General features: G+C 37.9%; 2 protein-coding genes across 3 annotated transcripts in view; both read right to left on the bottom strand.

The window, feature by feature from the left end:
* Nucleotides 1–2684: 2684 nt before the first annotated feature.
* Nucleotides 2685–12755, bottom strand: ppp1r35 (protein phosphatase 1, regulatory subunit 35). Of its 2 annotated transcripts, XM_081386910.1 has the most exons (6): nt 12545–12755; nt 10846–11003; nt 9053–9149; nt 8535–8792; nt 5386–5519; nt 2685–3020 (listed from the first exon to the last, which is right to left on the bottom strand). In XM_081386910.1, the coding sequence occupies exons 2-6, from the start codon at nt 10990–10992 to the stop codon at nt 2841–2843; spliced, it is 816 nt and encodes a 271-aa protein (XP_081243036.1). In that variant the 5' UTR covers nt 10993–11003; nt 12545–12755; the 3' UTR covers nt 2685–2840. The 2 variants fall into 2 exon arrangements, with proteins under 2 accessions (XP_081243036.1, XP_081243035.1); XM_081386909.1 differs by lacking the exon at nt 12545–12755 and having other exon boundaries at nt 10846–11236.
* Nucleotides 12756–13828: 1073 nt separating this feature from the next.
* tsc22d4 (TSC22 domain family member 4) overlaps nt 13829–22640 on the bottom strand; it is a 16003-nt gene continuing 7191 nt past the window's right edge. The window contains exons 3-4 of the mRNA XM_081386908.1: nt 14540–14591; nt 13829–14386 (exon numbers count right to left, since the gene is read on the bottom strand). Coding sequence (XP_081243034.1) covers nt 14246–14386; nt 14540–14591 — 193 coding nt within the window. The 3' untranslated portion in view covers nt 13829–14245. The remainder of the gene's footprint in view (nt 14387–14539; nt 14592–22640) is intronic.

Raw genomic sequence — 22640 nt, 5'->3', positions numbered from 1 at the left:
ACACACACTAACCCGACCCCTAAACCTACCCATCACAAACACACACACACACACACACACACACACACACACACACACACACACACACACACACTAACCCGACCCCTAAACCTACCCATCACACACACACACACACACACACACACACACACACACACACACACACACACACACACACACTAACCCGACCCCTAAACCTACCCATCACACACACACACACACACACACACACACTAACCCAACCCCTAAACCTACCCATCACACACACTCACACTAACCCGACCCCTAAACCTACCCATCTACACACACACACACACACACACACACACACACACACACACACACACACACACACACACTAACCCAACCCCTAAACCTACCCATCACACACACACACACACACACACACACACACACACACACACACACACACACACACACACACACACACACACACTAACCCAACCCCTAAACCTACCCATCACACACACACACACACACACACTAACCCAACCCCTAAACCTACCCATCACACACACACACACACACACACACACACACACACACACACACACACACACAACAACAACCCAACCCCTAAACCTACCCATCACACACACACTAACCCAACCCCTAAACCTACCCATCACACGCACGCACGCACGCACACACACACACACACACACACACACACACACACACACACTAACCCAACCCAAAAAACTTATAATCACACACACACACACACACACACAAACAACAACCCGACCCCTAAACCTACTAATCACACAAACACACACACACACACACACACACACACACACACACACAACCCCTAAACCTACTAATCACACACACACACACACACACACACACACACACACACACACACACACCCCTAAACCTACTAATCACACACACACACACACACACACACACACACACACACACACACACACACACACACACACACACCCGACCCCTAAACCTACTAATCACACACACACGCGCACAAGCGCGCGCGCGCACGCGCACACACACACACACACACACACACTAACCCAACCCCTAAACCTACCCATCACACACACACACTAACCCAACCCCTAAACCTACTAATCACACACACACACACACACACACACACACACACACACACACACACACACACACACACACACACACACTAACCCAACCCCTAAACCTACCCATCACACGCACGCACGCACGCACGCACGCACACACACACACACTAACCCAACCCCTAAACCTACTAATCACACACACACACACACACACACACACACACACACACACACACCCACCCACACAAACAACCCGACCCCTAAACCTACTAATCACACACACACACACACACACACACACACACACACACACACACACACACACACACACAACTAACCCAACCCCTAAACCTACCCATCACACACACACACTAACCCAACCCCTAAACCTACCCATCACACGCACGCACGCACACACACACACACACACACACACACACACACACACACACACACAGACACACACTAACCCAACCCCTAAACCTACTAATCACACTCACACACACACACACACACACACACACACACACACACACACACACACACACACACACACAACAACAACCCGACCCCTAAACCTACTAATCACACACACACACACACACACACACACACACACACACACACACACTAACCCAACCCCTAAACCTAACCATCACACAGTTTTCAAGACATTCCCCTCCTAATGAATACAAATCTCATTTTTATTTCAGCATCGCCATAAAAAATCGATTGTAAATAGAAAATGTAAAATACTGCAAGTATAAACTAGAGCGTTATCTGTAGCACTCAATTTCATTTATGTATAATTAACAAAACTTCACATTAGTCACGAACAATAAATGCAAACTGAAATAAGATAAAACTAGTTGCCAAAGCAACATTTCTTATTTTTCAAAAAGCTAAAAGTGAAATGAGTAAAAACAATATAAAACACAACTAATAAAAACAGGAAAACTACTTTATGCCATTCAGATTTTCTTTGCATTGTTTTCATGTCAATTTAAAAAAGCCCTACAAAAGAATAAAAATCTAATTTTTATTAGTATTGTCATATAAATTAAGTAAATGTGCATGTAAAGTACAGTAAGTATAAACAATATTAGTACTCTAATTAATTTATGAAAAATTAACAAGTCATGTCAAATAAATTAAAATAAAATAAAAATATTTAAAAAAAATGTGCAAAAATAACAAACTGAAATGAGTATAAAAAAACATTTAAATTATGAAGTAAATTTGCATATAAAGTACATTAAGTATAAAGGATATTAGTATTTGTAGTACCTAATTTATGTATAATAAAAAAAAAAGAGAATTTAAGGTGTTAATGAGCTCAATTACAGCATAAATAATCCAGATGCTAAAATAAGGCCTTTATTTCTTCATGCAAAATATTATTCCTGATTTCTTGTGAAGTTTTGCCATGAGATTCACTTTAAAGTCTATTTTAACACAGAGATCAGCGTGTGATGTCTGTGCTCTTGTTGACTCGCGGTAATTCATTCGTGAATTGATTGTTTTAACGACTAACACCGCTGAACCTCAAGCTGGTGTGCGGAAGATTTCTCTGAGCAATCAATCAATGCCAAACTCTCATTAAATAATCACATGTTTATTGCTATTAAATTAATTCACCTTAGGCTAAAAAAATACATTAATACACAATAAAGCTTACAATACAAACTCACACACTCATCGATCCAAAGCAGACTCACTCTCTTCAACACACACACACACACACACACACACAGTTCATGATTCCCAGAGTTTGTGCAGATGATGTAGGTGAAAGGTTGTGTGGGCGGGTCTAGGAGCAGGAAGTGGGCGGGGCAAAGGGATGCTGTTGCCTGGCAACAGCGGAGTCTCTCTGAGCATCGTGTCAGGACTGAAGAACTGCAGTAAATCAGGGGCCTCTAGTGGCGGAGACGGGAACTACACACACCACAAACATAAAAGACATTATTAAAATCAGTACAAACCATAATAAGCATGATTCAACATGGGCTGCGCATACCATATAATAACCGCTTCATGAATACTGTGCAGTATACATTGTACATTAATGCCTACTAACTCTACACAAAGCATCAATTGAATTCTACAATAACATAACAACCCAAAAACACTGGTTAAGTTAATAAATGAGCTGAATTCAGAGAATTACCAAGGTAAAACTCTAAATGATAAAAAGGAGAAAATTAAAAATGGAAGATATTAGAAAGACAAAAAAAATGAGAAAATAAAACAAAACAACTAGAATAAGATGAGGAGAACAATCAGCCATGCTTATACATTTTATTTTCTTATTCTTTTAGTTGTGCTGGTGTATAAGGAAAGAAAAAATTAAGCTTATGAACATTAAAATTATTATTTTATGGTTATGTGGTTTATGGAACATATTATTTCTTACTCAGTATTTTTGTCTTGTTTCCAGTCCAAATATAAAAAAAAACTCTTAAATCAAGATGCATTTACTAGATGAGTGAAATGATATAAGATATTAAGTCTTGTTTTCTGGGGAATTAATCAAAATGAAGTGAGTTGATGCTTAAAAAAAGCAAAATGATCTGCCAATGGGGTCAGAAAAATTACAGAAACAACATTATTTTTCTCCCCATTAGCAGATCATTTTGCTTGTTTTAAGCATCGACTCACTTCATTTTGATTAATTCCCCGGAAAACAAGACTTAATATCTTATGTCATCTAGTAAATGCATCTTGATTTAAGAAATGTTTGATATTTGGACTGGAAACACCGAGCAAGAAAAGCATGTTTTGCAGTGTGTGAACGATCTTATGATATGGTATACTCATATTTTCTGATCCGTTGGTTCGCCTCTGTGCATGTCTAAACTCTTCGTTCACTTCTCTAAAACAGCGAGCCATGTTCCCCTGCAGAGTCTGGTATCCGGTTTAATATTATCTGTCGCACGAGTTTAGCATAAAGTCCAGACGTGGTGAAAATACATATTTGGCTCGTTCTGCTTTTATAGTGTTAAAACAACAACGCTTAGCTTGCAGAATGTGAAACCACAAGGCCAGAGCTGATCGCTAGAGGAGATATTTCTGATCTGATAATCATCATCCTCTTCCTGGTCTGATCTCAGGTATAAATACAGTCAGAGCTCACACATCTCCTTCTCCTTTACTCTCCCGACTATATTATTTTACTCAGATATATTTGGTTAAGGACTTTTTTGTTTGTTACTTCCTATTAAAAGCTGATTATTACTTAGAAATGTATTTAACAGTAGTTTATTTTGTTGTTTGTTTGTGGTTTTGTGTAAATGAAGCACTATACGAGATTTTATCCACTTGTACCATTTGTATATAGTTTTTTTATTTCTATTTTATATATATATATATATATATATATATATATATATATATTTTTTTTTTTTTTTTATTATTTTTTTTTTTTTTTGTGTTTGTGTTGACATGCAATCACAAAAAGGTCAACATGTATGTGAGTCAATACAAAATACTAATCTTCTTTTGTTTTTCAGACCAAAAGTTATGTTTGGAAAAGTGCATAATTAATAAGCATAAGTCACACTTTATTCCTGTTGTTATTATGCAAGTGTGTCTTTCACAGAAAATGCCAGAAAAGTTTGCCTCCAAAAAATGTATATTGTCAAATCTTTATAAGAAAAAAAAAAGAAAAGAAATTTATTTAACTATAAAATAATTTTTAATCATCACTTCTCCGTCTGACTGTGTTTCACTGCATCAGCTGTATTCTCTTTTTTGATATTATTATTGTTTATATTAAAGTTTAACTCTCGCCAAAATGCAACCTAGGCTCTTTTTGTTAATCTACACGAGTCAAACTTTCGTTTAAAAGCATAATTAGGATGGAAACGCCACTTTTAAGTTTGACCGTATTTTCGTTTTAGGTTAAATGCCTTGTGAATGGGAGTGCTTCTATGATAGCATCAAAAATCACTATTTTTAAAACACTAAGAAGGCTCGACACAACATGAAACTGTGCTGGAAGTGTCACCAGGGGCTCTACACATGAACTCCAGCATTGAGAACAGTGTTTGTGTACACAGAGTTTACTAAAAAGAAAGATTTTGATCAACTCACTGTCTCTGTGTCCGCCGGTGTTTTGTCAGTCAAAAATAGTCGATCTCCGAATGCGAAAGAGCTATCGACTATTTTTGACTGAACGCCGGCGTCAAGAGTTATCCTTTAATGTACAGCAGTGGTTTTATTGCTTTAATAATAAACACTCCAGCAGTTGGAAAACCTATAATGAAAACTGCTATTAACCAGATGCAAACAGAAGTCTGACCTTATTGGTCAGGCTGGAGGTGGGCGGGGCCAGTGCTGGCCTATCCTGTAGAGCCTGGCTGATGAGCTGGTCGCGTGATAGGCTGACGCTGACTAAGGCCCGGTAGAGATGCTGAGAGCGAGGGAAGTTCAGCCCTGTAGAAGACCAGGTTAACACACAAGAAAACACTATTTCAGCAACAGTGTGTGTGAACAATGAGCTGGTTATGTTTGCGTGGAGAACATTTATTTTATTTCAGCTAGTTGCCAAAGCAACATTTTTCATTTTCATTTAGTGTAACTTTGTGATAAAATAACTAAATAAATAAAAAAACTATATAAAAATAACTTTAAAATAATATTAAACCTAATCCACGCTATTTAGATTGTTTTTGCATTGTTTACATGACAGTTGAGCAGAAATTAACACAAATGTAATTTTATTATCACCATAAAAATAGATTTAAATAGTGAAGTAAATTAGCATTAAAGTACAGTAAGTATAAACTATAGTAGCATTTGTTGTACTCAATTGATGTATGATTAACAAGAAAAATCACATTACATAAAATAGTCATAAAATAAACTTAATATTAAAACCAAACATTTATTTCAGCTAGTTTCTAAAGCAACATTTCTTATTTTATTTAGTTTAACTTGATGCACTAATATAAAACGGAAATAAAAATTATATGAAAAATGACAAACATACTTCAATCAAAATAGATTTAAATAGTGAAGTAAATTTGCATGTAAAGTATAGTAAACTATAGTTGTATTTGTAGTACTCAAATTAATTAATGTATAATTTAATTTAAAATTTAGTTTAATACAAAAAAAAAATCACATTATTTTTCACGATCTCCTCAAAATAAGCTTCTTCATGTGAAATATAATTTCAGTTCACTTCTTTTGATATTGGTGTGAAGTATTTCTTACTATGATTTTTTGTGAGATTCAGATTAGTCACGGTAAATAATTAGTGAATTGATTGTTTTAATTCGTTTTAAAGGGGTGGTTGATTATGATTTGACTTCTCTAACTTTAGTTAGTGTGTAATGTTGCTGTTTGAGCATAAACAACATCTGCAAAGTTACAACGCTCAAAGTTCAGAGCAAAGGGAGATATTTGCTTTTACAGAAATCGCTTTTTAAGGACTACAACAAACGGCTGGTAGAGACTACACCACATTCCTCCCGGGTTAGTGACATCACCAACCCTACAATTTACATAAACCCCGCCCCCAGAACACGATTTATAGATTATCAAGACAGAATATGCTAATCAATGACTAGAACAGGGGTGGGCAAACTTTTTGGCTCAAGGGCCACACTGGGTTTTAAAATTTGACAGAGGGCCGGCCCAGTAGCAGATTATAAAACACGATCTCATTAAATTGCGTATCTTTATACCACGAATTTAAATTCTCGTGCCATTTATACGCCAAAAATATTTTTTTTTTGCGTGCATATGCTGCGCACTGTAAACCCTTTGGTTAGGATTAGGGGTGCAGAGTGCGTGCCTATTACACGCTATTAAAGGGATAGTTCGCCCAAAAATGAAAATTCTGTCATTTACTCACCCTCAAGTTGTTCCTGTATGAATTTCTTTTTTCTGCTGAACACAAAAGAAGATATTTTGAAAAATGTCGGTAACCAAACAGTTGATGGACCCCATTGACTTCCATAGTAGGAAAAAAAATACTATGGAAGTCAATGGAGTCCATCAACTGTTTGGTTTACCCGAGATTTTTCAAAATATCTTCTTTTGTGTTCAGCAGAAAAAAAGAAATTCATACAGGTTTGAAACAACTTGAGGGTGAGTAAATGATGACCGAATTTTCATTTTTGGGCGAACTATCCCTTTAAGTGCGTATAATATGCACGCGAAAACTGCGTTTCATAAGAACTACGAATACAATTCGTGGTATTCGCACTTTCATGAGATCGGGCTGGGCAAACACATTTACGTTGTGGCAACGTCTGCGCGAAATTCAACAACTGAGAGACGACATTCTGACAATACATTTTTTTTTATGCTAGATATCCCCCATTTAGCATGTTATGTTTTGAGGTTAATTTTTAAAAAACGAAAATTTGGAAAAAAACGAAATAAACGAATATACAAATTTATTTTAAGTATAATAAAATAAAACATAAAAAGCAAATGCAGATCAGAACATTTAATGAACAAAACCGGGTTCTGTACATGGCAGACGTCAGGGGAGCGTAGTCGAAAGCCGGGCGATAAAGGTTTTGTAAACGGAATCAGTCAGGAGGATACATCCACAAATCCAGAGTAGCAAAACTAAATAGCAGAAAAATCAAAGGAAAAACTTAACGTGTGCAAGCGGTTACCAAACATTTTTTTCTCTGTGAGTTTCAAAAAAAGGAAAAAACATTAACGTGCACCAAGTCTATGCGCTTAAGTTGCTGTCTGTTTGGTTTCCATGGTGACGCGTCTAGCTTGTTACGTGACACACCGCAGCCACAACAGCGCTGAATGAATGATGATCTGCTTTTATGTCATTTTTCCTTTTTTTACATTTGTTAGCTATGGCATGAAATATCTGATATTCCGATTGTCAAATATATGCAACGCAATTTATATATAACGCAAAGTATTGCAAGAAAAAGGCTAAATTAATGCGATCTTAAGACAATTTTTTAAATACTCGACGGGCCGGATTAAACAGCCTAACGGGCCGTATGTGGCCCGCGGGCCGTAGTTTGCCCACCCCTGGACTAGAAGATAACTCCACATCAGCTTCATAAACTCATCAACTAACCATTCAGAAATGTCCTGTTGCTTCTACATGTTGTCACTTCTTCTCGAGTCTCTCCATCTTTGTCTGAATCCGGTTTGAACATAAAAGGCTAAAAGTTTTTGAAATGTTCAGTGCATGTCTGTGTGACGTAAAAAGACAAGAGCTGTTGAAGCTCCGCCCCCTGTGCCGGGCGCAGCAGCTCATTTGCATTTAAAGGGACAGACACACAAAACGGTGTGTTTTTGCTCACCCTCAAAAAGTGATAACTTTAACATGCGATATAAAAATATCTGTGGGGTATTTTGAGCTAAAACTTCACACACACACTCTGGGGACATCAGAGACTTATTTTACATCTTGTGAAAAGGGCATTATACCCCCCCTTTAATGTTGTGTTGTCTCACCCTCTGCTGCTTTAGCACTGATGTGGTTCTTTGTGAGCGTTGAACTCTGTAATTTCTCTTTGACGGCTTTCTCGGGATCGAACGTTTGCTCCGCCTCTTCCTGAAGCTCCGCCCTCAGTGCCAGAGTAGTGTTTAGCTCCGCCCCCTCCTGAAGCTCCTCCCTCAGTGCCAGACTCGTGTTTAGCTCCGCCCCTTCCGCCAGCCGTCCATCACGCGCTCCGCTCGTAACCCGATCTCTCCCTTTAGCTGACTCATGACCTGAAGAACAAGCACATGTGAGTGAGACTCCGTTCAAGACAGAACACGCTGAAATTAATCATTCCCAGAGCAATGTGGCCAACGATCTCAGTCTACAGAAAATTCCCAAGCTTTAAATCTACTCTAGGGTGAATCTCCGTTATTAGGACCATTTTTTGCATTACATTTCACATGATTTTCATGACAAAGTAAACATTTGGTTTCCCCTGCACTTCACATGGACCTGTGATGTGTCATCAGAGCCGTTGTGTTAGTTTCACCGTGCTTGTCTTTGTTTGGAGGTTTCCGGACTTGATTATTTCTGGGTTCTGGGATCACCGGATGACCGCTGACCAGCGGATTCACATTAAAACGCACCTGAAACACACACACACACACACACACACAAAGACATTTACATGCATCACAATGACTGGATCCTTCAAGTTTCAATTCATTTGTAGAGTTATATCAACATGGAGAAGTGTCAACAATAGCTTTATCTGGAAGAACGAGACACGTTTACAGTAAATACATGCATGCAAACACATATTCTCCTAAAATACAGTACGCATTCATAAAATGATAAATAACCCTGAATATTCCTTAAAGGAGAACTCCGGTCAATTTTAACATTGAGCTCATTTTTTTGTACATTTGGAGTCCTGTTAATACAGAGAACAACGACAAAAATCGGTGTTGCCTACACCGATTTATTCTATTTTTAAAATTTGCACCCTGTTGACTTCAATGGGGCAAGTACTAAACCTGCTTTTAGCCTCTTAACATCCTTGATGTGTCATTACAAGTGCACAGGTCATGTGAGTGATTCCTTCTGTGTGAACACGGGTGAATCTGACTGCAGTAGATGTGAAAGATATGTATAAAAATGATGTTATTTCAGCCAGCGCACATACCTGTGTTTACATCCTGTTTTCGGTCGAAGTCCAAAGTAATCGATTGTCGAGTTCACACTCATTGGTTTAGTACCTATGATCACGTGCGTGAACTCAACAATCGACTACTTTGGACTTCGACCGAAAACAGGATGTAAACACAGGTATGAGCGCTGGCTGAAATAACATCATTTTTATACATATCTTTCACATCTACTGCTGTCAGATTCACTCGTGTTCACACAGAAGGAATCACTCACATTTTCTGTGCACTTGTAATGACACATCAAGGATGTTAAGAGCCTAAAAGCAGGTTTAGTACTTGCCCCATTGAAGTCAACAGGGTGCAAATTTTAAAAATAGAATAAATCGGTGTAGGCAACACCGATTTTTGTCGTTGTTCTCTGTATTGACAGCACTCCAAATTTACAAAAAAATGAGCTCAATGTTTAAATTGACCGGAGTTCTTCTTTAAGGAAAGACGTTTGAACTAACAGATGTGAGCATATTTTCCCCGAGTTGATTAATCACAGTACTATAAGATGATTGAAAAGTTTTCCGAAATGTTGTGTTTAAATATGCAAATGAGGCATTATCTGATTAAATGTGTAATAATTTGCATAAACGTGCAGAAAATAAATCTGAACATTGATTAATACAGATTCAAAGTTCTATTAAAGTTAAATGTTATTACTGAGGGGATTTGGGATTTCTCTTTTTAACACATAAATCAAAATCATACTGTCAGTAGACAGAAAAAAAATATTTTTACCATATATTTAGGAATAAACTGTTATATAAACCAGTGTGAGTGATATATGTGAACAAACCCCTCAGTAAACACTCATACACACACTCTCTCTCTCTCTCACACACACTCACACTCACTCTCTCTCACACGCACACACACACTCACTCTCTTACGCATTCTCTCACTCAAACACACACACACTCTCTCTCTCTCTCACTCACACTCGCTCATTCTCTCTCACACTCAAACACACACTGTTTTACTGTCTTAGTAAATGAAATATCAGTTTCAGTACGGGTGTGATCGAGCCCTACAGCCTCCTCTAGTGGACACACAGCACTGCCAGTGAAACGGGTTCATCTATATCCTGTTCAAACACGCCTCTGGTGTATTTAGACTTTAATGAAAGGTATGTGAGCGAGTGAACCTGTCTGTGGCGTGTGTGTGCTGTCCGCTCGGGGGTGAGAGAGACAGACAGGTCCAGGTCAGGGCAGATCAGGTCCGTGTCCTGAAGCGGCTCGACCCGCAGAGGTTCAGGAGCCACACACACACGAGGCTCTCCTGACGACTCCATCACACAGCGACCTGACAGAGAGAGAGACATCATCAACACTACACTACACACACACACACACACACACACACACACACACACACACACACACACACACACACACACACGAGGCTCTCCTGACGACTCCATCACACAGCGACCTGACAGAGAGAGAGACATCATCAACACTACACTACACACACACACACACACACACACACACACACACACACACACACACACACACACACACGAGGCTCTCCTGACGACTCCATCACACAGCGACCTGACAGAGAGAGAGACATCAGAACAACATTATACTGTACACACACACACACTCGAGGCTCTCCTGACGACTCCATCACACAGCGATCTGACAGAGAGAGACATCAATCATCAACACTATACACACACACACACACACACACACACACACACACACACACACACACACACACACACACACACACACACACACACACACACACAGCAGAAGAAACTTCTTTCAAAAACATTAAAAATAGTAATGTTTCCAGAAGTTTGGCCTGTACTGTATATATATTAGTATTTTGGACAGTGGGTGACAGTGATTAGATGCACATGGTTGTAAACAGGGGGCATAGATGACAGGCAGGGGGAGCACACAGTTCTCAGACCACAGATCAGAGTCTACACATCAGAATACATGCAAACAACTGGAAACAAGATAAGAAATCAGCCGGCATGTTCATCTGTTCGTACAATTTACTACAATAACCCACAAACCTCAACTGCAATAATCTCTGTTAACTCTTTGTGTGTCTGCGTAGAAACCTCACTCCTCCTGTGCACGATGGCAAATCTAGAGGTTCAGCAAGGCAAGGATTGCCATTGTTTAATATTTTTGTGGAAACTGATATATTTCTGTCCGGATTCTTTGATGAATAGAGCAGCTTTCATTTAAAATAGAAATCTTTTGTAACAATATAAATGTCTTTACTGTCTCCTTTGGTCAATTAAACGCAAAATATTATATATATATTACTAACGCTGGTTTCCACAAAAAAGATATATAAAGCAGCAACACTAATGTTTTCATCATTGATAATAATCATAAATGTTTCTTGAGCATCAAATCATCATATTAGAAGGATTTCTGAAGGATCATGTGTCTTAAAAATTTTTACATTTTAAAACATATTAAAACATAAAACAGTTCATACTAATTGTAATAATATTTCACAATGTTTTTACTGTATTTTTGATCAAATAAATACAGCCTTGGCGAGAAGAAGAGACTTCTTTCAGCAACATTAAAACAAATCTTAATATTTCCAAACTTTTGACTAACTCAAACACACACACACACACACACACACACACACACACACACACCGATAACAACTGATTGTTTACTACTGTGCTTCGCAATATACCATGAAATATGGTCAACAGTTTCTCTATATATTGTTTATAAAGATTACAGTGACAATCTGCATGATCACATGTATAAACAGAAGTTTTAAAACGTCATTAAATCATAGAACAACGAGTTCGATATGAATGTAAACAATAAAAGACACTCTTAACTTACCCTTGATTTCAAAACATGACGCCAGCTGTTGCGCCAAATAAAGACATTGCCTCTCGGTTAAATATATCTGACAATCAATGCAGAAAATATCTAATATGAGAAAAATTAAAACTCCCTCCACAGCTGCCGCTCGCAGGCGTACTTCCGGGTGGAGATGGCGTCACTGCGCATGCGTACTGACAGGCTTTCGCACAAGAGTCTTCGAAGGTGCAAATACTCAGACATAATATCCATATTATATACCACACAGACATGTTTAAATACACCTAACACGAAGATATGAACACATTTATTTACTTTTCATATATAACACACAAAACAGATGTAAAATAAACGCTGTACTTTGAGTTGTTCATGTCTAAACTAAACCTGCAGTGGTCACGTGGTACAAAGTCGTACCTCAGTGACAATTACGAGTCTAAAGTTGTACTTACGAGTTCATGATCACGTGAATGCTCAAGTCAGAATAGTTAAGGTAATTACGACATGGCGTGAACAAACCTATAATACAGAGGAATATGTTCACTTATCTCGAAAAAAGCATATTTACATGTGAATTATAGAGGAAGAAACAGCACACAAGTGAACAATAAGATTGGAAGTCAATATGTATTTATTTAGTTAAATTTAGGAAATCGTAATGTCCAACCACATATTTCAAAAAGCCTTTCAACTTGTTTATTATGTGACAAGCTTCCAGTAAAGCAGTTAAAACTCAATCAATTATAATTGAAACATTCTCATCTTATTCTCTTAAACAATTTTGCTTATTAAAGTCCCCCTGAATGTAAATGAATCTTTAATAATGAAATGACATATTTAAACGTTTTTTCCTTGAAAAAAAAAAAAATCTGCATGCGTTAAAATAGCTTGAATGTAACTCGACACCCTTGCCTCATTTAGTATGCGTGGTTCTATGAATATGCAAATGAGCCCCGCCTCCACTCACTCACTCAGCTCAGAGATCCACTGGTTGACGATCACACATTGATCTGATTGGTTACAAGGTAGTTTGTGACGTCAGAAACACCAGCGATTTCAAAGCGTGTTTTTGAGACTGTCTTTGGTTCACTGCAGTTTTAAGGAGGAAATACTCAGCAATGCTGTCGACTTATGAATTTACACATGGTTTGTCTTAAAGCATATTAAACACACCACATAGACACATTAACAACATTAAAAGCTGGATTTTCACCACAGGGGGACTTTAAGCAAATCCATCTTGTTTTAAGGATGCTTCAATATTTGTATTGTTGTTACAGTGAAATCAACACACAGCCAGAGTAGTGAGAGTTATTTATTAGAGCGCATAATGCATATTACAGATCAACTCGTCATTTATCTAACAGAGAGGGACTAAACTAGTCTTTCCATCTGCCAGTGGTGGTCAACGTAAAGAGACTCAGTAACCTAGACGTGAGCAGTGCTTTAAAACTAACACACACACACACACACACACACACACACTGACAGTAATAAATAGGCACTTGTTTAGGGCGTCATTATGTAATTATCTTGCGATCTCTTATTAGAGCATGTGAGCAGCGCTATCAGTCGTTACTGGTGTTTAAGGCACTAACTGGTCAATACGGCACACGCTTCTCCTCCGGGCATTTCATGCTTCCTTCCCTTTTTCCTGGGCACTTTTCTGTTCGGACTACATCTCCCATGATGCACCGGGGCCAGTGTGATGCGTTTGGCTCAGTCTCTGTCCCTGAGGGCTCGCAGGATGTAGTTCTCTCTCTCCAGCTGAGCGTTTCTCTCCGACAGCTCTTTAATCTGTTCTCTCAGCACCTCCACCTCCTCTCGCACCGCCAGCATCAGGTGAGACTTCACCAGGTCCTGCACACACACACACACACACACACACACACACACACACACACACACACATATATACAAATATAAAAAAATAATTTACAAAGCACAAAGTTTTACTGGACAAAGCCTATATCTGTATTTGCATTAGCATGTTAATATTGTAAATGACCTCACCATGGCTTGCTCGATCTTGTTATCGATGGCGATCATACTGCTGTTAGTTCCACTGCAACAGACACAGAGGGAAACTTTATCATTTCACCAGAAAATACTTTGTTTTCCCCCACACAAACCTAGAATTTATTGATTCAAAGGAAACAATTCAATTCAAACAATTCAAAAATAAAATAAAATCATTGGCAAGTTGCTAGACTGTTCCTTGGTGGTTTCCATGCTGTTTCTAAGGAGTTTCTAGGCTGTTTCTAAGGAGTTTCTAGTCTGTTTCTAAGGAGTTTCTAGGTGGTTTCTATGGAGTTTCTAGGTGGTTTCTAGGCTGCTTCTAAGTAGTTTCTAGGCTGTTTCTAGCTGGTTTCTATGGAGTTTCTAGGTGGTTTCTTGGCTGTTTCTAAGTCGATTCTAGGCTGTTTCTAAGGAGTTTCTAGGCTGTTTCTTGGCTGTTTCTAAGTCGATTCTAGGCTGTTTCTAAGGAGTTTCTAGGTGGTTTCTTGGCTGTTTCTAAGGAGTTTCTAGGCTGTTTCTAGCTGGTTTCTATGGAGTTTCTAGGTGGTTTCTTGGCTGTTTCTAAGTCGTTTCTAGGTGGTTTCTAAGGGGTTTCTAGGCTGTTTCTATGGAGTTTCTAGGTGGTTTCTAAGGAGTTTCTTGGCTGTTTCTAAGGAGTTTCTAGGCTGTTTCTAAGGAGTTTCTTGGCTGTTTCTAAGGAGTTTCTTGGCTGTTTCTAAGGAGTTTCTAGGCTGTTTCTAGCTGGTTTCTATGGAGTTTCTAGGTGGTTTCTTGGCTGTTTCTAAGTCGTTTCTTGGTGGTTTCCATGGAGTTTCTAGTCTGTTTCTTGGCTGTTTCTAAGTCGTTTCTAGGTGGTTTCTAAGGAGTTTCTAGTCTGTTTCTTGGCTGTTTCTAAGTCGTTTCTTGGTGGTTTCTATGGAGTTTCTAGGTGGTTTCTTGGCTGTTTCTAAGTCGTTTCTAGGTGGTTTCTAAGGAGTTTCTAGTCTGTTTCTTGGCTGTTTCTAAGTCGTTTCTAGTCTGTTTCTTGGCTGTTTCTAAGTCGTTTCTTGATGGTTTCTAAGGAGTTTCCAGGCTGTTTCTAGCCTGTTTCTAGGTTGTTTCTTGATGGTTTCTAAGGAGTTTCTAGGCTGTTTCTAGCTGGTTTCTATGGAGTTTCTAGGTGGTTTCTTGGCTGTTTTATAAGTCGATTCTAGGATGTTTCTAAGGAGTTTCTAGGTGGTTTCTTGGCTGTTTCTAAGTCGATTCTAGGCTGTTTCTAAGGAGTTTCTAGGTGGTTTCTTGGCTGTTTCTAAGGAGTTTCTAGGCTGTTTCTAGCTGGTTTCTATGGAGTTTCTAGGTGGTTTCTTGGCTGTTTCTAAGTCGTTTCTAGGTGGTTTCTAAGGGGTTTCTAGGCTGTTTCTATGGAGTTTCTAGGTGGTTTCTAAGGAGTTTCTTGGCTGTTTCTAAGGAGTTTCTAGGCTGTTTCTAGCTGGTTTCTATGGAGTTTCTAGGTGGTTTCTTGGCTGTTTCTAAGTCGTTTCTAGGTGGTTTCTAAGGAGTTTCTAGTCTGTTTCTTGGCTGTTTCTAAGTCGTTTCTTGGTGGTTTCTATGGAGTTTCTAGGCTGTTTCTTGGCTGTTTCTAAGTCGTTTCTTGATGGTTTCTAAGGAGTTTCCAGGCTGTTTCTAGCCTGTTTCTAGGTTGTTTCTTGATGGTTTCTAAGGAGTTTCTAGGCTGTTTCCAGGCTGTTTCTAGGTGGTTTTTAGAAAAGGCTTGTGTCCTTCCTTCAATGTGCATCTGTGATTTTTTTTATTTGCTTTCTGTTTTTTTAGGACTCAAGTGTTTCCTTCCCTCTAGTTAACTGGATTGAACAGCAGCACTGAAGGTCTTGACGAGAAGGTCTTGCGGCTGTACTGTATGTGTGTAACACTGATGCCATTGTTCTGAATGTGGTGGGCAGCAAATGCTTCTCACAACAGCCAGCTTGAGAAAAACACAACTATTTCCACAACCACAAACATCATTAACAGCTGACAGGATGAATGAAAACCTCAAGAAACACGATTCAGTTCAAACACACACAAACTGAACACACTGGATGGTTTCAAAACGTTTCTTGGCTGTTTCTAGGCAGGTTTTCAAGGTTGTTTCTGGGCTGTTTCTAATCTGTTACTAGGCTATTTTTGGGCTGTATTTCAAGGTGGTTTCTAGGCTGTTACTAGGCTGTTTCTATGCAGTTTCTAAGCTGTTTCTAGGTGGTTTCTAGGCTGTTTCTATGCAGTTTCTAATCTGTTTCTAGATGGTTTCTAGGCTGTTTCTAAGCTGTTACTAGGCAGTTTTTATGTGATTTCTAGGCGGGTTTTCTTGGTGGTTTCAAAACTGTTACTTGGCTGTTTATAAGCGTTTCTCTAGGTGGTTTCTAGAAGGTTTACATGCGTTTTTCAAGGTCATTTCTAGAGTGTTTCGAGGCAGGTTTTTTAGTTTGTTTCTAGGCTGTTACTAGGCTGTTTCTATGCAGTTTCTAAGCTGTTTCTAGGTGGTTTCTAGGCTGTTTCTAGGTGGTTTCTAGGCTGTTTCTATGCAGTTTCTAAGCTGTTTCTAGGTGGTTTCTAGGCTGTTTTTATGCAGTTTCTAAACTGTTTCTAGGTTGTTTCTAGGCTGTTTCTAAGCTGTTACTAGGCAGTTTTTATGGGATTTCTAGGCGGGTTTTCTTGGTGGTTTCAAGACTGTTACTTGGCTGTTTATAAGCGTTTCTCTAGGTGGTTTCTAGGCTGTTTATAAGCGTTTCTAGGCTGTTTCTTGGTGGTTTCTAGAAGGTTTACATGGGTTTTTCAAGGTCATTTCTAGAGTGTTTCGAGGCAGGTTTTTTAGTTTGTTTCTAGGCTGTTTCTAGGCATCTAGGTGGTTTCTAGTCAGTTTTCTGGCCGTACCTAGCCGAATTCTAAGCATTTGTAGGCTGTTTCTTGGTGGTGTTACTAGGCTTTTTATAGACGTTTTCTAAGCTGTTTCTATCTGGTTTCTAGTCAGTTTTCTGACTGTTTCTAGATACGGCTCAAGTCCCTCCTTTATGTGTGTCTGTGGGTTTTTATCACCAGTTTTCTGGCCCAGCTGGTGAAAATTATGCTCCTGATCACTTAGTGGGCAGCACATGATTCTCAAAACAGCCAGTTTGATGGAAACACACTAAAGGGCGACACTCTCCATACATAATAATACATCACAACTGTCTGGAAGAATGAATGAAAACCCCAAGTTAATACAATTCAATTCAAATACACACAAACCGAAGCGAATTTGAGCTTATTGTATGACCCTAACAAACCCAGTTACCTGCGGAGGAAAAGCAGAAGCGAAAGGAGGGTGGAGTCAGAGGGGCGGAGCCTGTGTTTGTGCGTAAGAGCTCCGCCTCTCTCCTCTCTCACAGTGGAAGTCAATGAGTCCCACTCGGGATTCTGACATTTCTGATCGCTAACACTTGACTTGCAGGACGATCCGATACAAACAGACCTGGGATTATTTCCTGAGCGCTGTGTCTGAGAGTGACCAGCAGGTGGAGCTGTGTCTGTTTCTGTGGAGGAGATGGTGGGTTTCGATGAGGAATTTCTGTCCGTTCTTGACATTGGTTTGTTTCTGGATGACGTATGCGGAAAGCGCTTGCTGCTGATTGGCTCTTTGGTTTCCACAGAAAGCGCTAAGCATCCAGCCCTCGGATAGTAATCAAGCTTCCCAATTGGCCAAGAATCACGAACCCTTCGAGCTGCACCAGTCACATTCGTTTCTCCTGCATGGAGGCGTGGCCGACAAATCACCGTTGAAGGGGCGGGGCTTAAAGATGAGGGGTGTGGCTTAGAGACAGCCGAGGATCCATCAAGGAGGATCGGATTCTCTCTTCGTGTCTGGTCATTGGAAACACATGGAGGAAGTGATAAAGGACGAGGCTGTTTTTTACTCTCAAAAATGGAGATCATCTTACGAACACTAACAAACATGGTGGGGATTCGGGAGGTGCAATAACACACATCAAAAGGAAACTCAATCATGTACGCGGTTTTCTTCAGGCGCCGTCAGGAAGAGACATCATGTAATAGTTTCCTTTGACCTCGATCAGAAACATCCGGAGAGGATCTGACTCATTCAGTGACATGAAACTGTAACAATTACTGCTGCACATCAGCAGAACAAGAGTGACATTTACTATGAAGCTCAGGGTTATTTGAGTTCACTTAAACCACAACAACAAGAGAAAGGTGTGCTACTTGAAATAAAACTTTAGCTGAAAAACTTAAACTTTATTTCAGCTAGTTGCCAAGTTAAGATTTCTCATTTTCATTTATCAAGTTAAAACTAATTAATCAAGTTAATATCTTGGATTGTAACTCGACACCCTTGCCTCATTTAGTATTCACGTTTCTATGAATATGCAAATGAGCCCCACCTCCACTCACTCACTCAGCTCAGAGATCCACTGGTTGACGATCACACGTTGATCTTATTGGTTCAAAGGTAGTTTGTGACGTCAGAAACACCGGTGATTTCAAAGCGTGTTTTTGAGACAAATAATAAAATACAAATAAGTATTTGAGAAAATACTCAGCAATGCTGTCGACTTATGAATTTACACATGGTTTGTCTTAAAGCGTATTAAAAACACCACATAGACACATAAACAACATTAAAAGCTGGATTTACACCACAGGGGAACATTTTTTGTTAACGTAAATAAATTCTGAATATTAATTGAAGAACTGAAAGAAAATGATCAAATGTTTCCTTTGGCAACTCCCTGAAACAAGTTTAAGTTGAAGCATTAAAATTGCAAACTAGAAAATAAATAAAACCTTAAACTATGAATAAATATGAATTTAATCCCAATAAAAAAACTAAAACAAAAGCACATGACAGATTAACTCAAAGCAAAACTGAAAATACAAAAATAAAAGGTAATTCAAGCTAATTTAGTATAAATTAATACTGCAATAACACAGACTACAGGGAACGAATCCAGGAATCGTTCATTTCACAGAAAAAAAAAGAAAAGAAAAAAAACGGCACGATATGGTGTTTAATCACACTAAACCGCAGCTGAGCTACTAAAAAATGTAGTCAAGTTACTGGCGTCTTTTAGTTGGTCTGTAATCTCCATGAGACCTCAATAGCGTTCCTTGATTTCCATCACCAGACCTCCGTTCATTGTGCTATAATCCGTCAAACTGGCCCAATCCATGCGAAATCCCGGGATTAGAGTAATCTGGGGTGAAAGTCCACCTGTTTGAGCCGTAATCTCACAGATCTCCGAGAGACTGTCGATCTCTTCAGGCCCACAGGACTGTTTTCGGGTCACACGGCACATGTTAATATGTACACGCATCAACACTGCACTCTTTGATTCTGGTCTCCGCCCACTTCCCGTCGCAGCCAATCACGTCACACGCCGGGATTCTGTGCCCGCCCACACGGCTCCCAGCATTCCACACTCCACCCACCATCACACACAAACACAGGCTGCATACTAATTCACATACTATCCGTCATACACATTACAATTAGTGTGACTGAAATCATAGTATTCCAAAGGCAACTATTTCTGCTAGGGATGCACGATATATCGGCTGATATACACGACCAGGGTATATATATGAAGAGTTCAGATGCAAAAGCCTCTAAGTGCCATCTGAAATGTTCTTCTAGAATGATCATTTTTATCAAGCTCGTATATTTAAGTTCAGTAATTTCACTTACATGGCAATGAAAATTACCTATTAATTGCCATTTAAGTGAAATTACTGAACTTAAATAAACGAGCTTGATAAAAATGATCATTCTAGAAGAAAATTTCAGATGGCACTTAGAGGCTTTTGCATCTGAACTCTTCATATATAGTATATATACTCTTACAAAAGCTGCATTTATTTGATTAAAAAAAAAAAAAACTAAAAAAAAATATTGTGAAATATTATTACAATTTCTAAGTGAATATATAGTAAAGTGTAATTTATTCCTGAATTTTCAGCATCATTACTCCAGTCTTCAGTGTCACATGATCCTTCAGAAATCACTCTAATATGATGATTTGATGCTCAAGAAACATTTATGATTATTATCAATGTTGAAAACAGTTATTTACATTTTTATTCCAGGATTCTTTGATGAATAGAAAGTTCAAAAGAACAGCATTTATCTGAAATGGAAAGCTTTTGTAACATTAAACACTACCGTTCAAAAGTTTTGAGTCAGTAAGAATTTTTACTTTATTTTTTGGACCAAATAAATAAAATAAATCAATACTTTTATTCATCAAGGATGAATTTAATTGATCAAAAGTGACAGTAAATACATTTATAATGTTACAAAAGATTCTATTTCAGATAAATGCTGTTCTTTTGAACTTTCTGAATCCTGAAAAATAATCATACAACTGTTTTCAACACTGATAATAATCATAAATGTTTCTTGGTCATCAAATCATCATATTAGAGTGATTTCTGAAGGATCATGTGACACTGAAGACTGGAGTAAATTCAGCTTTGATCACAGGAATAAATTACACTTTAAAATAAATTCACATAGAGAACAGTTATTTTAAATTGTCATAATTTTTAACAATATTACAGTTCTTTTTGTATTTTTAATCAAATAAATGCAGCCTTGGTGAGCAGAAGACACACAAAAAACATAAAACTATTGACTGGTAGTTTATGTTCATTTTTTATGTTATCATTATCGGTCCAATAAGAAAATTTGGCCGATATAATAAATCCGATAAATAATGGATTATTTCCTTCAGCTGAGACACTCTAGATACACACTGTTCAACATGAGGATTTTGAATTGATTGAAATATGATTAGAATTTTTTATTTGGGGGGTAAGGACATTTGTCTATATGAGTGTAAAATTAATTTTAAAACTTGCACTGGTTCAAACTAGGAACTACTGTACTTTTTGTTGTTGTTGTTGTTGTTGTTGTTGTTGTTGTTGTTGTTGTTGTTGTTTATTTGCTTGAGACATGGCACACAGCTTTTAATGCTGAGACTTTTGTTTTTGTAATCAGGCTCCCAAAAATTATATAAAAATTTGGATTTAGATTTATCGGCCGATATATCGGTTATCGGCTTTCAAATATAAAGGATTATCGGTTATCGATATCAGACAAAATCTTCATATAATTTCTACTGGTCTACTATTCCCAGTTAGAATTAAAAGTGCAGATACACTCTAACGGCTACCGGTAATACTATAAATAAATAAGCAGCTATTAATAAGATTTGTTCTGTTTTCTTCTTAACAGAGTTTTTCATCGTGACAATAGTTCACAAAGCAATTAGCCACACATTAAAAATAATGTACCATGTTTTTCAAAATAAAAGTCCCTTTTTTTAATCATCTGAAACATCCTGCAACTTGAGACTTGTGTAATGCAATTCAGCCTGTGACGATTATGAATGTTGTACTGATGATTAATTGTCATACAAATAATTAACAATGATTTTGTTAAATGTTAATTAACTGTTATGTTCATGTCACGTGTCATTTTTACTTGGAAAATTACATAATAAAATTTTGAGTGAAAATAGGCCCATATGATTTATTTATATCAAATAATATAATGTAAAATAATATAATGTAAAACAATATTATAATATAATATAATATCCCTTATTTGGATGGTAAAACGTGATTGAAATGTAGGGTCCATTTACACGACACCGTTTTCAACTAAAAGCGTTAAACTTATTAAATATATGTTTATAATGTTCATAAATGCTTTGTTTTATTTAAAGGACATTTACAGTAATGCGATATGCTTATAGACCAATGTGTTTTCTCTCTCAACAATGGAATTTTGACGCAATGCGACTTATTTTCTGGAAAATATGATATTGAAATATAAAATGTAACTTGTAAAGCATTTATACATCATGTTATGAATACAGTAATTATTGCACTAAGGCTAATTTAACTAAAAACACTGTACTAGTTATGTGTCCTACAATTCAATAATCATGATCTGAATCTGAACGGAATCACCATTGAAAATAATGAGAATTATAAAAACAACATCCTGAGGATTACAGTAACAACATTTCCATAATGAAGTAATCCAAACAAAGCGACAATA

The sequence above is a fragment of the Scardinius erythrophthalmus genome (assembly GCF_964197995.2).
Source record: "Scardinius erythrophthalmus genome assembly, chromosome: 15".
Taxonomy (NCBI): domain Eukaryota; kingdom Metazoa; phylum Chordata; class Actinopteri; order Cypriniformes; family Leuciscidae; genus Scardinius; species Scardinius erythrophthalmus.
This window is presented reverse-complemented; position numbering and strand designations above follow the sequence as displayed.